Source organism: Cuculus canorus, chromosome 12, assembly GCF_017976375.1.
Source record: "Cuculus canorus isolate bCucCan1 chromosome 12, bCucCan1.pri, whole genome shotgun sequence".
Classification (NCBI taxonomy): Eukaryota; Metazoa; Chordata; class Aves; order Cuculiformes; family Cuculidae; genus Cuculus; species Cuculus canorus.
In genome coordinates, this window is record NC_071412.1 from 3,975,457 (window position 1) to 3,994,055 (window position 18,599).

Sequence of the window (18,599 nt, forward strand, 5' to 3'; positions counted from 1 at the left end):
CCATTCCTTGAAGCTCCTTTGCACAGTTTGGAGCGGTGTCGGATGGGAGGTTTTGTCAGTTTTAGCAACTGTGGATTTAATGTATTAGGTACCTATAATATTATGATCAAAATTATAATTTCCTTTGAACACACGTATAATTCTGCAACTATAACACAAATAGCAACATTCTTATATATAATATAAATAGCAACATAATTATAGGTAGCTTAATCCTCAGTGTCACATAACAGTCTCTTGAGAACCAAATAATCAGGATGTGGAAAAGCAGCACACAAATACCAAGTTCTTTCTCCAAGAACATTAAACTGTCTTGACTGTTAGACTTGCATCTGTCTTGTACCTGTCACAAACTTAGGCATTTGATAAAACTAAACCATCCAGAACTGTTCACACCTGCAAACAGAAATTAGTTGAATTTTTTACCTGCTGTGACTCTTGCAGCAAGAACTTTAGCTCCATTCTTACTGATGCTAAACCACCACCTTGTGCCCCATGAAGACTACAGTAACTTAGAAAAACTCTCAGCAGTGCTTGGTTCTTTTGCAGCCACCACTTTCGTCTTTCAGCATGTTCTCGTTTTGCTTGTAACCTACGTCTTTCTATCTGGTGTCGTTCATATGAACCAATGTCAGGTTTATCCATCATATCGTCATGATCAAGTAGATCACCATTTACTTTGGCATATGTTTTACAATAGTCTTTGACCCCTGCATCGTGGTTGCATATTTCATGCATAGCAGCAATCTCTTTTTCAAGCCAGTTGTACAGCTGAAATCTGAGTTTTCCTCCATCTACTTCATAACCTGTAGCCAAAGTCCTCAGTTCAGTCATAAGAATCTTCAAACAGGCTCTGAACTTCAGTTGTTCAGCAATAACATCAACCTCAGTGTCTCCTGCATCAGAAATCTCCCCATGTGGAGTTTGTGGGATGGTGGTGTCTGAGGTTCTCTCATCATCTTCTCCATTCTTAGAATCAGATTTTGAGTTTTTCATCACTATACCAACATCCCCGTTCTCTTCGTCTGACCCATTTTTGTCTTCCCAATCAAGAGTAAGGGGCTCATCATCAAATTTTATTGCTGGTTGACTCCAGTCAAACTGTGCTGAAGACTCAAAACTGTTTTCCAAAGTAAAGGAAGCTGAAATTGGCTTTGACCAGTCTATATCACCACTTCCAGCACCATCCCTTAGGGCTTTGGAATCTGAAACCACAGCCTGTATTGAAGGACTAGATGAATCCTTCTCTTCAGCTACAGTGGACTTTTTTCTTACTTTTGGAATTTTGGAAAGAACTTCAAGAGCTAGTACAGGGCAGCCGACTTTAAAATGAGCATTTGCAGTAGTGAAGAATAATTTTCTTTCTATAAGATTAATTTTATCAACAAAGCTTTTCTCAGTTTGTAGACCTAAGGTGGCCAAAGTCCCTTCTGGTGAGCTGAAGTATCTTCGGATGAGCAAAGGATGGGTCCGAAGATAATTGTAAAAACTGAATACCACAGGATTGCATGACTTGATGATAACTAAGGAATTAAACAGATATAACATCAATAGAAAATGGCTTGAAAATGTTAATATTCATTTTGCAACATTTACTGTATTACAGAGATTTGTCAAAACACAGAACAAAAGTTTTGGCTCTCCTAGCCAAAACAAAACAAAACAAAACAAAATATTCCCCACAAAAAGCTTAAAGATAGGAGCTGGATGAGTAGAAAGATAATAAATTCTCTCATTTGCTTCACTGCTATATGCCACTCAGCTAAGCTTGAAAAAAGTGGAGATGACCAGCCAGGTAGACATTTCCCCAAGAGAGTGAATTAACCACAGAAATCTACATAGTCACATGTCACTTAACATTAATCTCAGAAGAGACAGGACAGGAAATCCTGCTAGAACACTGCTTATTGCTGGAAGCGAAAATGAGAGTTTAAGTCCATTGGCGTAAGGACTAGCCAGCATTCAGTAGTAGAGAGGTAGGGAAATAACAAACAAAGAAGGCTCTCCTGGGCTTATCTGACAGCAGAACTAAATTCAATATTGGGTTGGAGACAAACTCTTGGAAGAAACTGGAAAAGGGTTTTCTTGAGTGTGGGTTTTTTTTTTCTTTTGTTTAAGGAAAGAAGGAGTTGAGTGGGCCAGTCCATAAGCCTATTAACGATTTCAGTGTAATGGCACCTCAGGAAAAGGGACTGTGCACACAGACAGAAAATACTTCTCCTTCTCTACTCTGTCTTAATAGGTTTGTCCCATCAGACTAAAGTTTTTTTCCTTACCTGGGTTTTCATCATCATCTTTAGGTGTTTGTTCCAATAATGTGTCTAGAGCTCTAGTGTAATCTTTCATTATCCAGTAGGCAATGCTTCTCAGAAATGGATCAGAATGCAATTTAGTGCAGCTGAACCCAGTTCCATCCTTATGGCAACCCAAAATCTTTTCATAAAGAATGGAGGTATATGTGACAGAGGTTTCAAACTCTGATTCATATAAACGAGCAATAACCATTGCTAATTGGATGTCTTCCATTTTCTCAAGGCAAACCTATGATAAGAAGTGGGAAAAAGGTTGCTTTATGAGGGAGAGATTGTTCTTTAACACAACACTGAAGTGAAGACCAATATTTGTTTACAGAAGAGATAATTTTTTGTCTCATTGTATCTATTCATTAAAGTACACATTCATCTTTGGGTCAAAAAATGTGACGATATATATCTAAGAAACATACTTGTTCCATGTTTGGAAAGAAGTGCACTTTCTTCTATTTCAGGAATTACAATATGCATAGCAGTACATCAGTATGTCAAATATTAATATGGCAGCAGTGAAGATGTTTGTTTTTATTCTAACTCATAGAATAACATTAAAGTTGGAAGTTTTGTTTAATATATAACTGGTAAGATACTCTTCCCGCTGTCTTATCTGCAGAATTACATCTCCGAGGAAAATTCTTTATATGCCAGGTAAAGACAAACATATTGCATATAAGTAGGCAGGATAGCTCATTCTCTCCTGAGATGTACTGCTTAGGTTATGATCCTTCTTATGGCTCTCAGCTCCCTTGTGGCAGGCAACATCGGTGCTACACTAAAAAGGGATCCTAGTGCTGCTTCAGAAGTGAAACCTGACTTCTTTTTTTACTTGCTGTCGTAACAATAGGTCACGCAGAATAGCTGGAGGCTGAACAGTGCTACAACTTAACTGTGCTGGAAGTTTTGCTAGAGGGTCATGACTGGTATTTCCAAGAGGGCTTCCACTGAGGACTGATGTATCAGAACAATTATTCTGGCCTTCAGATTGGCTTCCAAGCTGCTTTTCACAGTAGTGTGGAGGTAAATGGTATGTCTGCAGGGCAAAGGGGGTGATGTGTAGACATACCACATTATTTGTGCTGCCACAATTTGTGAAAAGATCAGCAGAGAACAGCTTGCAAGGATGCAGTTACGTAGTTCAAATTAGAAACTGAAACTTAATTTTTCAAAAGTGGATACCTCTATAGCATCTTTCAGTGAACCTGCTAGCAAGAAAAATGCAGCTGATTGTTCAAAGCGTTGTTTTCCCAACAAAGCAAAAGCATTTTTTAAAGCAGCTTTGCGCCATCTATCTTCACTAAAGTTGTGGCTGAAAAAGGCAGTCATCTTTTCATCGTGCTGTGACCTGCATAAAGAAATGCAACATAGACAACTACTTATTGTACAGCCTTAGCATACAATCACTTGAACAACACCACTTTAAATTACACTCTAATCTTGAACGAGTTCTGCTTTGCATTCCTGGTTCAATTAAGGGTTAATCAAGCACGGTCAGCAGAACTTACCTAAAGAGTCCCCACACCACTGCCTTTTTCTTCATAGCAAGGTAAAAAAGTGCAGCATCTAAGGCATCATTGTTCCTCTGGAATGAAGCTTTTGCAACCTGTGGTAAAAGAACCCTAATACTATTACTGAAAAGATAAAGGCTGTTTTTAGCTAAATAACATATTCTCTATCAGGGAGGATGATGTGAGTGACTATTATTTCTACCAAGCAACAGTCATTTCTGTTAGAATATTTTATTCATGTGACAGCTGTCATTACACTGTAGATGTTCCTGAGTCAGAAAAACAGCCCTACAGCAGATAATAACTCCTCTCAACCACAGAGGGACATTACAAATGTGCAAATAAAAGTCTTTTCTTGAAAAACATTACAGTAACTCAATATTGTTAGGTGAAATTCCTCTTGCAATACATTATTAACATATACTTAAGCTAATATAAGTAGTTCTTAAATGAACACTGTTTTTTGTATAGGAGTCAGAGATGTACTTGCATTTGATTTAGAGTACTAGGATAATTATGTTTTGCTCCTAGATTCTTTGACTATCTGGTAACATTTTAAAAAATGTATTTTTACAACAGATGACTTGGAAATTTAGGAAACTGGTAAGTACTTCTGTTCCACAGACTTTCAACAATTGCAGTATTTGTAGTAATTCAAAGCAAAAGCTAGTAATTCTGCAAATCTGTCAAACTTGAAGTTATAAGAAAGCTGAAATTCTTCCTAAAGTAAGGATTTAAATCTAATTGGTACCTATGGGAAAGAGTTTTAAATATTATCTCAAAAATATATTGCCTTTTATTCATTATTAGATCTCCCAAAAGAAAACTCTGCATGCAAATGAGACTTGGTGTTATTTCGGTTTTACATAACATATGTACATTTTTCTAAAGAACACTAATTTCGCAACTCTTTGGAAGAGTAAAACCTGCATTTATTTGCAGTTCAGATCTTTTATGTTCTATAATACTCCATTATTAAAAATGCAAAATGACTCTTTATACAGTTTTTATTGACTAATATTTTAAGATACATTTATATCTTAAATAAAACCTACTACTGAACTCAGAGCATAATTCCCTGTTTTACCTATCACTATCTTATATATCTGAAAACAAGATTCTTAAAATATTTAATATAATCTTTAATATGTTGGGGAGAAATTAGGTGCTTCAGAAATGTCTTTTCCCTCAATCAATTGTATTATATCTTACCCTGAGTGACAAAATTTGTAAGCGAGGAGTGCCAGCATCAGTTGACGTAGAAAAAACTAGTTACACAGTCTGCTGGCTGGGCTGGAGTACAAACCAATCTGCTATGTAAAAAGTCACTGTGTCTATCTGTTAAAGCACAGCCAACAGCATGTAACTATAATTTGTAAACAGTAAAAAGTACCTTCTCAATGCATCTTCGGAGTGTGTTGATATTCCTGACCCACCAACCAATACCCATAGCTCTTAATTCAGACCACTGTGGGTCTCCCTTCTGGATAGCAGGAATCATATTGATCAACTCCTCCTCAGCTTCAGAATGAAAAGCCCATGCAAAATGGCAAGTAGAAAGGCCTAAATGACAATACAAGAGAGTGAAATTCAGAAGATTAAAACTTGTTAATAAGTAAATGAAACATGTCAGATATGCAAAGCGGGATCTACAACCCAAGAGTTAGGTAGATATAAGGAAGGTCTATTTTCTTCAACTGGAAGTAGAGCTGCTAAAAGACTAGCTGAAATGTATTTTGCTAACTAGGGATGTCCTCTCCTCAGTGCTTCTTCCCGTTCTTTTTGTTTCCCCAGTACATATTCATATATGTACTGGAGTTATATGGTGAAAGACCCAATGAAAAATATTGTGTTGTCACAGAGGCAGACCCATTCTGGGCCAGAAACCTTTCTGTCCGCTGTTTAGATGGTAACTGCTTTTCTTCCCTGTATTTCATAACAGCATTTACTCAGATTTAGCAAGGGAAAAAAACTTGCTATGATGAAAAATACTAAGATAATCTTTAAAGTAAAATAAAGACATGCTTATGTAAAGCAGTATCTTCATTCTTCCAGCAGGCACAATGAAATACATACACAATGTATGTTATCTATTTGGCGATCTTACTGATGCCTCAAACTCAACAGGCAGAATATTTCTTCTGTTCTAGAGCTATACTTTTTTGCTATTTGTGGTGCATGTAGCAAAGGAGATACTAAGCCTTTGAAAGATAATGCCCTTAATAAAAGGGATATAATCTAAAATGAATATACACATAGTAGAAAAATAATATTATTAATCAAACATAACCAGGTCCTGTCAGCTCAAGTGCATCAAATGGAAAAAAAACCCTTTGCTCTAAAAATTACCTTGGTGAAGCAGCTGAACCCGATACAGAGGAGGGAGCGATGTTAGAAGGCAGGTGTGCAAACGCATAGCCAATAAATATCGTAAGCCACATTCATCTAAGGTATCTCTTCCTGGGAAATATAAAATAGCAATTTTTGAACATGCAGGTGACTACATAAAGCATATATACAAGTTATTATTTGCAGTGTGTGAGGAATGTATGTTTCTCTGCTTGCTGAGAACTTGAACTATGAGTTATTCACTACGTATGAAATATAAGTAGAGATTTATATTTAAGTGTTTTTCTTTCTTATTGTATCTAACCTGAATAACTGATGCTAGCTTTCAGCTTTGTTATCCTAAAATACCCAGGGAGTAAGTTTATGTTTGCTGAGAATGAGAATGTTGTTCAATATATTCAGTAATATGTCAGCTACTAACCTGAGTAATTCTTATCTCTGTTCTCATCTAGTTCAGTGCTTGTCGTGGCCACAGTGTCTGCCAAAGCTACAAGGAACATCTGCTCCAGTCGAGTGAGGCCTGGTAGACTTGAGTGCATCAGGTGGCTTGAAAGGACACTAGCATGTTCTCGGCCAAAGTAAGTTGGACCATACTGTGACAGATTAATAACTTTGGATTTACTCTCCCTCTTTTCAGGCTCAAAGTCAATAAAGTCATCAGTAGTAACAGGCTGAATCTGGAACAGATCAGAGTACTGATCCTCTGTTTTTCTCTTAGCATGATCTTCAGAGCCCTGAGGTATTTTAGACGTTTCTTCAGAAACATAAGTGGCATCTTGATCTGCAGCAAGCAGTGCATACAGTGGCAGTGGAGGAATTGAGTCTATCTCTGTGTAGTCTCGAGTACCATCTTTTCCAGCTGTGATGGTATCCTTTGCAGTACTACCACTTACACTAATGGTGCGAGAAAGGTGGCGTTTAGGACCAGTTCCTTCTCCAGCTTCTGCGTCTTTAACAATTGCAACTTCTCCTGCAATACATTTAACTAAATGTGACAGAATAGCTTTGGCTCGGCGAACTTTACCCAGATCCATAAGTTCTAATAACTGGGTTGGATGATACTGAGGGAGAGTAGGTGAAAGAACGTGAGCAGCTTCAAAAAGTCCACCATCCTGAATTACAGTTGGAGTGCCAAAAACATCATCTACAATACCTGCCCCATCAATTACACTGGTCTTCTTCGCTATCAAGCTTGTTTTCAGTGGATCTTGTGTTGCTGAGTCTTCAGTAGTAAAAACATCACTTTCTCCATCGCCAAATTTGACAGCGTGTTTCCACTGGGCATAAACATGCATTTCACAGTCCATTCCCACTACCAGTATGCCATCTCTCACCCAGGACAGAGAAACTGGCAGGGAAGGAGTGCCATCTACAGATGATACCAAATCAATTGATCTAAGCAACACCCACTTTGACTTTATACCTTGTTTTATGCTACCACCTAGTGGTAAAGTAATGACAGCTATGCCCTCTTTGCTGCTAGTTTGATCTGTTACTATTCCTGAAAGTCTTCCATACATGAAGATGTTGGCACCAACACCAACTGTCAAAATATGTGAACCATCTTCTTTTGATACCCAGTCCAAATGCACCAAATGCTTGATACTAGGCACCAGGTATTTGTCTTTATTCAAAAAAGTATCTGATTTACTGTAAACAAATAAATTACTATCTACACTGACCCTTGAATCAAGTACGCTTCCAACCTTAATTAAATCATCTAGGTGAATTGTCTGTTCCAAAACCCATTCTGATCCTCCTGTAGACTCACATTCAAGTATACAAACATGCATGGAAAATTCTTTGGAAACAAAACCATTATGCTGTATGGGTTGTTTGTATGCTACTGCAAGACGTCCAGTGTAAGAACAGCTAACAGCAACTGGCCTTCCTACTATGCTCACTGTACTGCTGTTGTCTTCTCCTTCATCATTCATTAAAGGCCATTTCCTCCAATGATATGTTTCCCTTTCTTCATTTTTGCTGTTTAGGTCTGTCTCTACAGTACATCTCCAGAAACGCACTCTGTTGTCTGAACATGATGTTACTATCAAATAAGGTGCAAGGCAGACTGGGTATATTGATGAAGAACTCAGGTGACCTGAAGTTAGAACAGATATATTAAGTTTTAGTAATATAAATTGGAATGCCTAAATTATAAGAATAAGGCAGACAAAACACTGGCTAACTCCTGACAGAGAACTTTATGACCTGGCAAATGAATTAACACTGATAACAGTCTTACAGCTTGAACATTGTTAATTATCTGCAGTTCTGGTCACTACTCAAAGAAGATAAGCTGGAACTGAACTAATTCAGAGAAGAATTGTTAGAATAATAACAGAAATACAAAGCCTTAATCAGATGAGGTTAAGGATGTTAAGATTAGGTTCATATAACCTACCAAAATGAAACCTAAGAGGGATGGGAAAAAAGTAAAAGGAGAGACATAGAAAGACAGAAAAAGGGGTAAGTGCATCAGGCAGAAAAAGCCCTATATACCCAACACATGAACGCAAGCAGATGAACAAGTGGGTATAAATTGTTCGTTAATAAATTAAGACTAGAAGTTAAGTTTCCAACTATTAGAGCTTTAAGCTTCAGGAGCAGCTTTGGTGTGGGGACTTGATACATATATGAAAAAGTAACTTGACATTCATGCAATAATTTAAGAGATCATTTCTAGTTCTGTGTTCCCTGTATCAGTAAATCAGACTGTGACAGGCTAAGGAAGTACAATTATATACTAGAAGGTAAATCAGAGGACCAACTGGATAGAAAAAAAAAAACCCAATCATGTATTTACCTGCTGAGGGAGTTGCTCTTATTACTTCCACACCAATAGGAAGATCTAGAGGTTGGCTGTACACAAGCCTGGAGCTCAGAATGAGTTTACTTGCAGTCTGAAGATTAGCAATTGATGAAGATCGTGGAATGGGACTTATGCCGGGTGATAAATCTGGAGAAGAATCCACAGTTTTTTGCTCAGGTATACCAAGCTTATTCTCTGATGAAGTAGCTTCAGTCGGTTTTGCTATATATAAAAATAAATAAATAATGCCAACAGTGTTCCAGAAGTTGCTTAAGTAAGAACGAATCATTAATATTCTTAAATGCTTAAGTTACACAGAAAATAATTATCTGATGTGTGCAGGCTGTGTTAGTTTTATTGCATGCTATGACTATTCGCTTTAAGATACCCATAACATTCTGAAGTACTGATAGTTTAAAATAAAGAATCCAGTGCACTACTCACCTTATCAACAAGTTTTTATATTGTGATTGGTATATAATGCAACAATGTTTGTAAGGAATCTTATTGCTTCTATTGCATTGATAAATTATTCCAGATTCCTTGCTGAGGCTTCTGCTTGACAAAGGTGATACAGTTTGATTTAAAATATATCACCAAGCTTTAAGTTTCCTTTTGTATAATTTAAAATAAATGTCTAGGAAAATTACAGACACTCACCTAAACAGGCTTGCACAGATTTGAGATGAAGATGCCACATCTGAAGCACAGAGTAGCCATTGCTATCCTTTTCAATTACGACTAGGTAGAACTTTTCTGAGAAAGGTGGTGGGCGATACCCTGGAATTTAAACATATTATCACTATTATAGAGTTTACGTTCAGCATAAATAATTTTTAATAACAGAAGACACTCCAAAAATTAATGATACTGAAAAATCTGTTTTACTCTTTGAAAGAAATTGCTTGATTAGGAAAAAAAATAAACAGTACTATTAATAACAATTGTAAACATTGTTTGCTCATAGTTACAGAAAAATTACAACAATAAAGAGATTAACTTACAGACAACCCGAGTATTACTGGCAGATCTAATTTATTAATATATTTGCTTTGCTATGCAATTTTGAACTATTTTGCTAGATTGTAAAGACTTTTCCACCTGACTGCTTTCTTTCTTTTTCTTTTAAAGTCTACTTCTAAATTCCCCAGTTGCTTTCCATTGTATTAACTTGGAAGGCAGATATACTCACCTGATTACCTGGAGCTACACAATGATGCAGAAAATAATACTTCTATTTTGTACACATTTTTATATATAACATACAGCATTTTGAAAAATGGACTTTGTTGTATAAGTTACAATGTTTCACTCTAAGCAAATTAGAATGTTTTTGTTTAATACTGTTACCGTGGAAACAACAATTGATATGGAGAACATGAAATGGGCATTTTACTGTATTCTACAGATTCTCAAAAAAGTGAAGCTAGCATATGCTGGCTAGATTTCAGTATTGTTTAAGAACAATTTTGGTATCTATTTCATTCATATTAGTCAGTTTTATGCTGTACCTTGTGATGGTTGGAAAAATATCTCAGTTTCTTTCCCTTCCACTTCTTCCTTATGTGGTTTGTATCCCAAAATGAAGTCCTCTTGAAAGACATGAAGCAACTGTGTGTTTGAGCCACACTGAAACATCAAGCAATAGTTATGCTTTCAGAACAGTCGTAGCAACATTTTTTACTAATTTCTTTAGTACAATCTATATACCGATGAGGATCACTTTCTTTTATAACATTGAAAATTATTTCAATGAATCAGAAAAATGAAACATTTTCCTCTTATATTAAGAACAGCATATTCTAGAACTTATTGTTTGTATATGCAAATAATTTCACCGAGATCTACCATGACAGACAAATTCTGTAATAACATTTTTGCCACAGTTATTGACAGATGAATTAGTATCTTATTGGTATTTATTTCTTTAGGTGCTGAATAAATGAAAGTGGCAAAAACTTTTAGACTTTTATCCCTCTTCAGTAGGAAGACTTGTCTGTAATGAATTGCTTGTGAAATCTGAAAAAGAGAATAAATTGCAATTTTCCTTGTCTCTGATATCTCAACAGCTGCCCTTACTGACAGCAACAGGTCTCTGCAGTACCTCCACCTCTCTACAAAGGAGGTTGTGGACAGTGAAATCCTTTTCAGCAGGCAAGGGAAATGTCCTCTAAAGACAGTGGTCGCAAAATTTTCACGTTGCAAACACACTCTTTATTCACAGAAACATGGAAAGAAAACATTCCCTCTACTTATCTACAAAAATTCTTGAAAAATATTTTGTAAACCTGAACTTAAAACTGAAGATCCTATGGGATCAATATTGAGAAGACATGGAATTTTATTGACAAATAGAGAAATATTTCTTTACATATGTCAAAAACATCCAGATATCTAATAAGAACTCGTTAAACACTGTTTTCACAGGCTGCTTCTCAACAGAAAACAGCACTGGAACATGTATGATCAAAAGACCTGCAAGTAAGAACAAGGTGTAATAATACTGTCTCCTAATTGTTTGAAGTGTATAGTTGTATTGATTAACAGATAAAAATTTGTCTTAGAAGACAGACAAAAGTTGAAGTCATACTTGGCTACGAATCCTACATTTGGAACAGTTAGGCCTAGTGTTTCGGTTTGTTTTTTAGATGTTCATCTTTTTGGGTCTTTTGGGTTTGGGGGGATTGTTATTTTTTTCCTTTAAATTACGATGGTTTGTAAATCAGTTTTTGGTTAAGTTTTCTTCTAAACCAGACTTACATGTAGAAAATATTACACTCCAACAATGGGCTTTGAGCTACTAGCAGCTAAAAGAAAATTGTCTGTCTAAAATGTTCAAGGTATCTCACCGTTCACAAAAATTTGAGGCAGTCATTATCACCATAGAGAAGTGTCACCTCTTTTACCTCTTTTCAACAGATTAGGTTAAATTAACAAACAAAGCTATTAAACACCTTTATGTGATACCCTTAAAGAGTTAATCAATTATTTACTTTGTTAGTTATTGCATCAAGTTCAATGATGCATCCTGGTCGAGCAGTAGATTGTTGGCTCACAATGTTAAACACTTCCCCGATAAGTTTCTGAAAGAGAGCAAAATGAGAAGAATTGGTATACTTAGAAAGAAGGAAATGGCAGTAATTTATAAACTGATGCTTTAATTTTGCTCGTTGGCATAAACTGTAACAGTCTTCTTGCTGTAGTCATTTATGAATAATGTCTTTATCAAGTCACTTGCGCTGTTGTGAGCCTGCAGCTATTCATGGAGCTAGCACATCAGTTTTTAGGGAAACTAAATGTCGTTTATTTAAAGATTTATCCATTCATAGCATAACTTGGTATCTGTGCTGTGATAAACTGCAATATACTGCTTCACTTTTGTTTAAAGCTTCAGGTTTTGTCACAACATGTAAAAAATAAATCAGTACAGCTTATATAAAAATTGAATGCTCTATTGATTTTTGCTGGAATGTTCACAATCATTGCCTGTAGAACAGATTCCTCAGACTCGTCTGAAAACTGACAGGGTTTATCTTGCAGAATAGCTTACAAAATAAAAGAAAAGAGTAGAAAAAGGGAAAGATTTTTAAACAATAACAGTGCTAGGTCAGGCTTTACTTTGCTTAAAGTCATAGAAAGGTAAAAAAGGATGAAAAAATTTTTAGAGAAAAATAAGAGCTAGTATTACCTTTGCAATAACATGCCCTGATTCCCTCCTACCCCATAATCTCTGGCCTTTCTCATATATAGATGTAACTTAGGTGGATACCTACTTGCTCTTGACTCCCCCTTTTTGAGAAGGCAAAGAAAGAAATCATATTTTTGCTTTCCTGGCTTGCTACAGGTTGCGGAAACTTGTCAAGGAAAATTTGTTTCAGTCTGGCCATTTTCAGCAGCAATAGCTGCATTTCTGTCTGCTAATGTTTACAGACAGCTGCAAAACATGTAACTATATGAGGTATAATGCATAAGATCCCATGTGCAGAATAGCAGAAAATTTATACAGAATGAAGACAAACCACAGCTGAGAAAAAAAGTGACCTTAATTAGGTTAATACTTTCAAACCATTGCTACCTAAAACTTACAGATGATTCAGGGTCTGATAATTCATCCAGAAGTTTTCGTGCATCTACAACAGCTTGATAGAGTCTCAGGTTCTTGCCATCGGATGCAACAAAGCAAGCACTAGCGGAGTTGCAGTATGTGCCTAACAGCAAACACAAAAATTTCTTAAATAAAAAGATGGCAGTTAAATGGCATCAGGTCATCTATTACAATCCATTTCACAGTATCAGAATGTTTCTAATGTAATTACATGTTTCTAATGTAATTTTCACAAAGTACTGAAGCAAAAAACTTAGGCAAATGTGTGCATTAAAATACCACTATGTGAACTTTGAAATAACTCATTTTCTTCTCATTTATATAACAACTCCTCATAAAAGTTGAATAATCTAAGCAGAATTCATGCATGTTTACAAGCATCATTTGCACATGCAAAAGCCAGTATGTAGTACACCTAAGAGAACGCAGCCATTCCTTAAAATGGTTAGGTTCTCTTCACTGTCACCTCTAAGGAGGTGCTCAGAGGGCTAACTCTAGCTTCCCATGGTTGTCAGAGAAATTTTACAGTAGGAGACTAAGGTAAACTGTTCAGAAAAGCTATATTAGCAATAGTGTTTTTCCTTATTTACACTCTCTAGGCTCTTCAGATAAAATTAACCTTTATGACTAGTCCCTTCTACGCTCCTATAGTTAAAAGTGCAGACAGAAAAGTGGAGGGAGAAATCTATCTCCAGTACTGAATAATACATGAAAAACTGTGAGAGTGTCTTTTTTGCTGCTCTAGAGTATATAGAACAAGTTTTACTCACGGCTTTCTATTCTTATACACCTTTTGCTCTTAGATTATAAGAGGGAAGCAGCTGGTTATTTGTGGGATTCAGACAGCATAGAATGTTACTAAGTGACTAGAAAAAATGATTTATCTTAGATCAAAGATATTTTATTAATGTATTAAGCACACTTAGAATTTTTGAGGTTGTACATCTTTGACACCTATTGCAAATGTCAGGCTGACCTTAGCCTAGGAAAATGTCCTGGCATTATTACTATAAAACTTAATGTTACATCCACAGCAACAATAACATTTCAGTGCTGTATACAAAGATAACAACTACTACACCACCATCTTTATGATAATTCAAAAATAAGGATCTGAGTGGCTGAATACAATAACATTTCTAGAAACAATTTTCTTAACTGCAATAGAAAGACCTAAAATTAAATACAAAACCTGAATTATTGTCCTAGGGCACTACACATCATCCATCATATGGCCTGATGTCTGAAAAAGTGTTGTTTGCAGTTCCGGAAAGTTAACAGTCTATTTCTTCAAAGACATTGTGTTCTATATGAGCTTTTGTAAACCACTAATGGCCTGAGGAATTTTGATATTGTTTCAGAATCTTTTAAGCAGAGTTCTTAGCTGGCACGTTAAGAGAGTTTGATACTGTAAATCTCGGCTGAAAATCTTTCTCCACAAATCAGATGTTCAAGTGTTCCAAATACCAAGTTCTGTTCAACCCATTGCCCCCTGCAACTGTATGTGGCCAACCACTCAGATTTCTAAGTCAGCAGAACACCTGCATTATTAATACCATGTCAACACTGAGAATACTCAGGGAAGCTGCTTAAAGTACCAAGGAAAGGGATAGCCTTATTATTGGTTGCCCAGGGAAGTTGCGGTTGTCCCATCCCTGGAGGTGTTCAAGGCCAGGTTGGATGGGCCTTGGGCAGCCTGAGCCAGTAGGAGGTGTTGCTGCCTATCACATGGGGGTTGGAACTGGACAATCTTTAAGGTCCCTTCCAACACAAACCACTCCATGATTCTATGATTCTTTGTGAAAGTGATGAGTGCTTACTTACAAAGATGTTACTGCACGTCAGCTGATCCACAGTGACTACAAAAACATTCGGACCAGGTGAAATATTTTGAAGTAGCTTAGTCTCAAATGGAATAAAAATGTTCAGTTTGCATAATACAAGGGAATTGCTGAAAAGTTATTAAAAATATACTCTAAATACAATAGCAATTTATTTTAACAATTAATTCTATGATCCACAGCGCTAACTCCATAAGGAAGCACACTAAGTATACTCACCAAGGCAATAGCTGGGAATAAGTGTTGGAAGCCAGGCTACATTAGAGAAAGCGGAGGTATGAAGAGAGTTAATTCGAGCCAATTCAGATACTCCTCCAGTGTATGACAAAGGTCCGATAGGGTCTACACGCCACAGAATCAGCTCACTATAGATTGCATTTGGGTCATGGAATGTACGGGTTGCTGCATTTTTAAGTTGCTGCCTAGAAGAACCTTTCACATGTTTAACAGGATCCATTATTCTGTTTATCCTATCAGAGTCCCAGGAACTGTCTGATTCAGGAGTTAACAGAGCATTATGATGAGAAGATGTTAGCAGTAATGGTAAAACAGAATGGCAAGCCAGATCATTGAGATGAAAACGGTGGCCGCAGTACCTAAATTTATGTGATACAGTTAGCACAGTAGTGAAAGCTGATTTATCAGCAAAAGTAACTGCCCACTGATTTAGAGAGCCATCTATATGTTTGGAAATCATCATTACAATTGGAGAAATCATATTCACATTTGCACTGTCCTGGGTAAAGCTTGGTCCTTTATTTTCTACAGTCTCATCTGGGAAGTCCATTGTCTTCTGTACAGCATTATTGTTATCTTTTACAAAGACGGGGCAAGCATACATCATAATATTTTTGCTAAGGGAACTAGCATCTCCTGATGGAAATGCAACAGGAATCCTAGAAGAAAATGAAACCTAAAAAAAAAAAAAAAGAAGAAATAAGAAAAAAATTAGAATATAACAACTCAGCTTAAGTGTGAATAAATGTTATCTGTTTCACAGGAAGTACTTGAATTCATTCTGATGTTCAGATATAAAAGAAAGGGCACAATTCTTATTGATTAAGATCATAGATAAAAACCAATTTCAAATATACAATACCTGAACTTGTCGAAAGATGCCTGGAGTGTATTCATCTAAATATTTCACATGCCACACCAGAAAGGTACCATCAATAGGATGGATTGTAAAAAGCATATCTGGATTTCTGTTCCATTCAGTTAGAAGCAACTCAATTTTCCGATCTAACAAAACCGTTGGAAGAGACATGCGTGGGCCTCCTATTATAGATGTTTTGGGGCTCCCCTCTCTTTCTCCATCTTCATGTTCTGAAGAGCCTGTACCAGTTCCTGTCTCTGATTCTCTATCGATAGACAAATCTGCAACAGAAATTAGATGTGCTGGTTTATCCATTGCAAAGATTTCCCAATCAGTTTCTATTCAGAAGAACACTATATTTTAAAATCTGCTAAGAGTTCTACCTGATAAGAACATTCATGTAAACTGGGAGTAGAAACATCTTTCCTTGGTTTGTCTGTACAAAAAATATGAGGCTCTGGCCTTTGACTATTGCTCCCAACTACGAAATACACGTAATAATGAATACAACTGTAAAAATCCAGATACTTAAGAGCAATGCTCTGCCTAAGATTATTCTGGTCAACTATATAAAGCTACATATTTTAGATGAATCCTCATTCTAAATTAACGTGGTGGGTTTTTTCCCCCGTATTTAGAAGATAATCATGAAATATATGGTATCTGATAATCATTGATGAAGTAGTACATATTGCGTGCTCAGTTAAAAGGATCACACACTGAACTACTGCATTGGTAATATAAATTTTAAGAATCTAAGCATTAAAATTGACAACATGTATCATCAGTTTAGTGTCACTAACTGGTCTTACTGATTTCCATCGACAGATTTTTATTTTTACACATTCTTAGGGGCCAAGTAATCCCACAGCAACGTGAATTATTTCTGGTAGGATATGTAATTTCCACTGTAAATTTCAAAACATGTCTCTCTTGTTTGTGAACAGCTATAGCTGGGATTGTTGGTCATTACCAGTACTGGAAACAGTGCAGTTTCATTAAAATAGAGGTACGTCCAACCCTTCTTAAAGCGTGCCATAAATTAGTATGTCATTACTGACAATCAGATGGTAAGGTAAACAGGGAGCAGGTCTAAATCATAATTTTATAGCTTAGTGGAATATATCCAAAATAGAAATGAAAGACAAAAGCTACCTTTATTTTTCACTGTGTATCTCACTATTGCGTTCCAACAGAGTGTATAATTTAATTTTTCATGCCTACAATTACTACAACCAAAATTTCAGCTGTAAATGTCTATTTATTTTAGATTAGTCATATAATGTGCGTACTTATAATTCTTGTGCTATATAATTGCATTAATTATTGCATTAATGTGCTTCAAAATAATTCTTGTTCTATCTCAATGTTACTAACCGTGATCTAATTTCATAGGTAAACCTCTCTCTTTTTCTTCCGATTCTTCTTCCTCTTCAACCTCAACATCAAAATCTTGTTCAAGTTGTTGTTCAGAAATTTTTCTTAGATGCTGCATAAATACTTCAATAGATGATGTAAAACTAAATTCTTTATTATTTAACCAGTGAACGACAAAGCCTCCATTTCCTTCATCTACATTAAAAGCTGTTCCAGCCATAGCTGATGGAATATCTGTGGACATTTTTCAAAAATAAAAAAGTTACATATTAAACTGCTCATCTTTTATACACACACACACACACACACAGATCTCTTAATTAAGACACTTCATATATTTTAGGTAGAATGTAATTTGTACTTTTTTAGAAAAGGTAAGTTGTAGATCAAGTTCCTACACACTGTTGTAATAAAAAATGTAAAGATACTTTAACATTAATAACTTTACATAAACATTGATTCTTATGTGAATGGTAAATGTTACTCAACAGTTCTAACTGGTCATGTTTTTATGTTGCAGTGTTATTATTTCACACAGAGTTTATGTAAGGCATGATTGAACTTTAATCTTTTCTTTGTTTAAAATATTCTAAATTATTCTAAAAAAAATCTGGTTTCCTGCCAAAAAAATCTGTTACAGCTTTTTCTCATTCACTATATATTCTGTAAGATGCAAATACTAGCTTCATCATATACCATTGCCTCCCAATATCCAAGAATCAAACATCAAGCAGACTTGAAATTTAGGCTTCTTTTGCTTTCTGATGTGCAAAGATGAATTTAATTGGCTTTTAAAAGTGCTGAAGGTATTCAGAATAAATTCAGCCTCATTTGTCTCATAAAACTCTATGCCAAGTGACAGACTTGTGAAATAATAATTTTCCTACAAATTCCTTGCAATCAATTAGGCAAAACAAAGAAAGTGTATCTCAGCCCCCTCTATTTAATTTTTTCCTTTTGTGTAAACATATTATTACAGTTTAATTAACCATTGTATTTCACCTGTATTAGGGTTGATGCTTGCAGCTATATGGAAGTGACCAAGTGCATTTGCATGATGTGAAATGTGACGCTGAACTTCATGAGTACCCTGTTGATCTGGCAACACATCTGTGTACGTAACAAGAACTGAAGATCTCCTTTGTCCTTTTCTCATATTTTTCAAATGGTGAATTGTCTGGCATAGTTACAAAAAATACATT

General features: G+C 35.9%; 1 protein-coding gene across 5 annotated transcripts in view; it reads right to left on the minus strand.

Moving 5' to 3' along the window:
* Positions 1-18,599, minus strand: part of DMXL2 (Dmx like 2) — a 54,499-nt gene that overhangs the window by 19,233 nt on the left and 16,667 nt on the right. For 4 of the 5 annotated variants that reach the window (XM_054077326.1, XM_054077324.1, XM_054077329.1 and 1 more), the window contains exons 9-24: positions 18,400-18,574; positions 17,398-17,631; positions 16,024-16,301; positions 15,144-15,837; positions 13,065-13,186; positions 11,972-12,061; positions 10,490-10,607; positions 9,639-9,758; positions 8,973-9,200; positions 6,588-8,267; positions 6,167-6,277; positions 5,211-5,380; positions 3,815-3,912; positions 3,489-3,654; positions 2,277-2,541; positions 427-1,523 (exon numbers count right to left, since the gene is read on the minus strand). In XM_054077326.1, coding sequence (XP_053933301.1) covers positions 427-1,523; positions 2,277-2,541; positions 3,489-3,654; positions 3,815-3,912; positions 5,211-5,380; positions 6,167-6,277; positions 6,588-8,267; positions 8,973-9,200; positions 9,639-9,758; positions 10,490-10,607; positions 11,972-12,061; positions 13,065-13,186; positions 15,144-15,837; positions 16,024-16,301; positions 17,398-17,631; positions 18,400-18,574 — 5,646 coding nt within the window. The remainder of the gene's footprint in view (positions 1-426; positions 1,524-2,276; positions 2,542-3,488; positions 3,655-3,814; positions 3,913-5,210; positions 5,381-6,166; positions 6,278-6,587; positions 8,268-8,972; positions 9,201-9,638; positions 9,759-10,489; positions 10,608-11,971; positions 12,062-13,064; positions 13,187-15,143; positions 15,838-16,023; positions 16,302-17,397; positions 17,632-18,399; positions 18,575-18,599) is intronic. The other variant, XM_054077328.1, reaches the window with a different exon arrangement.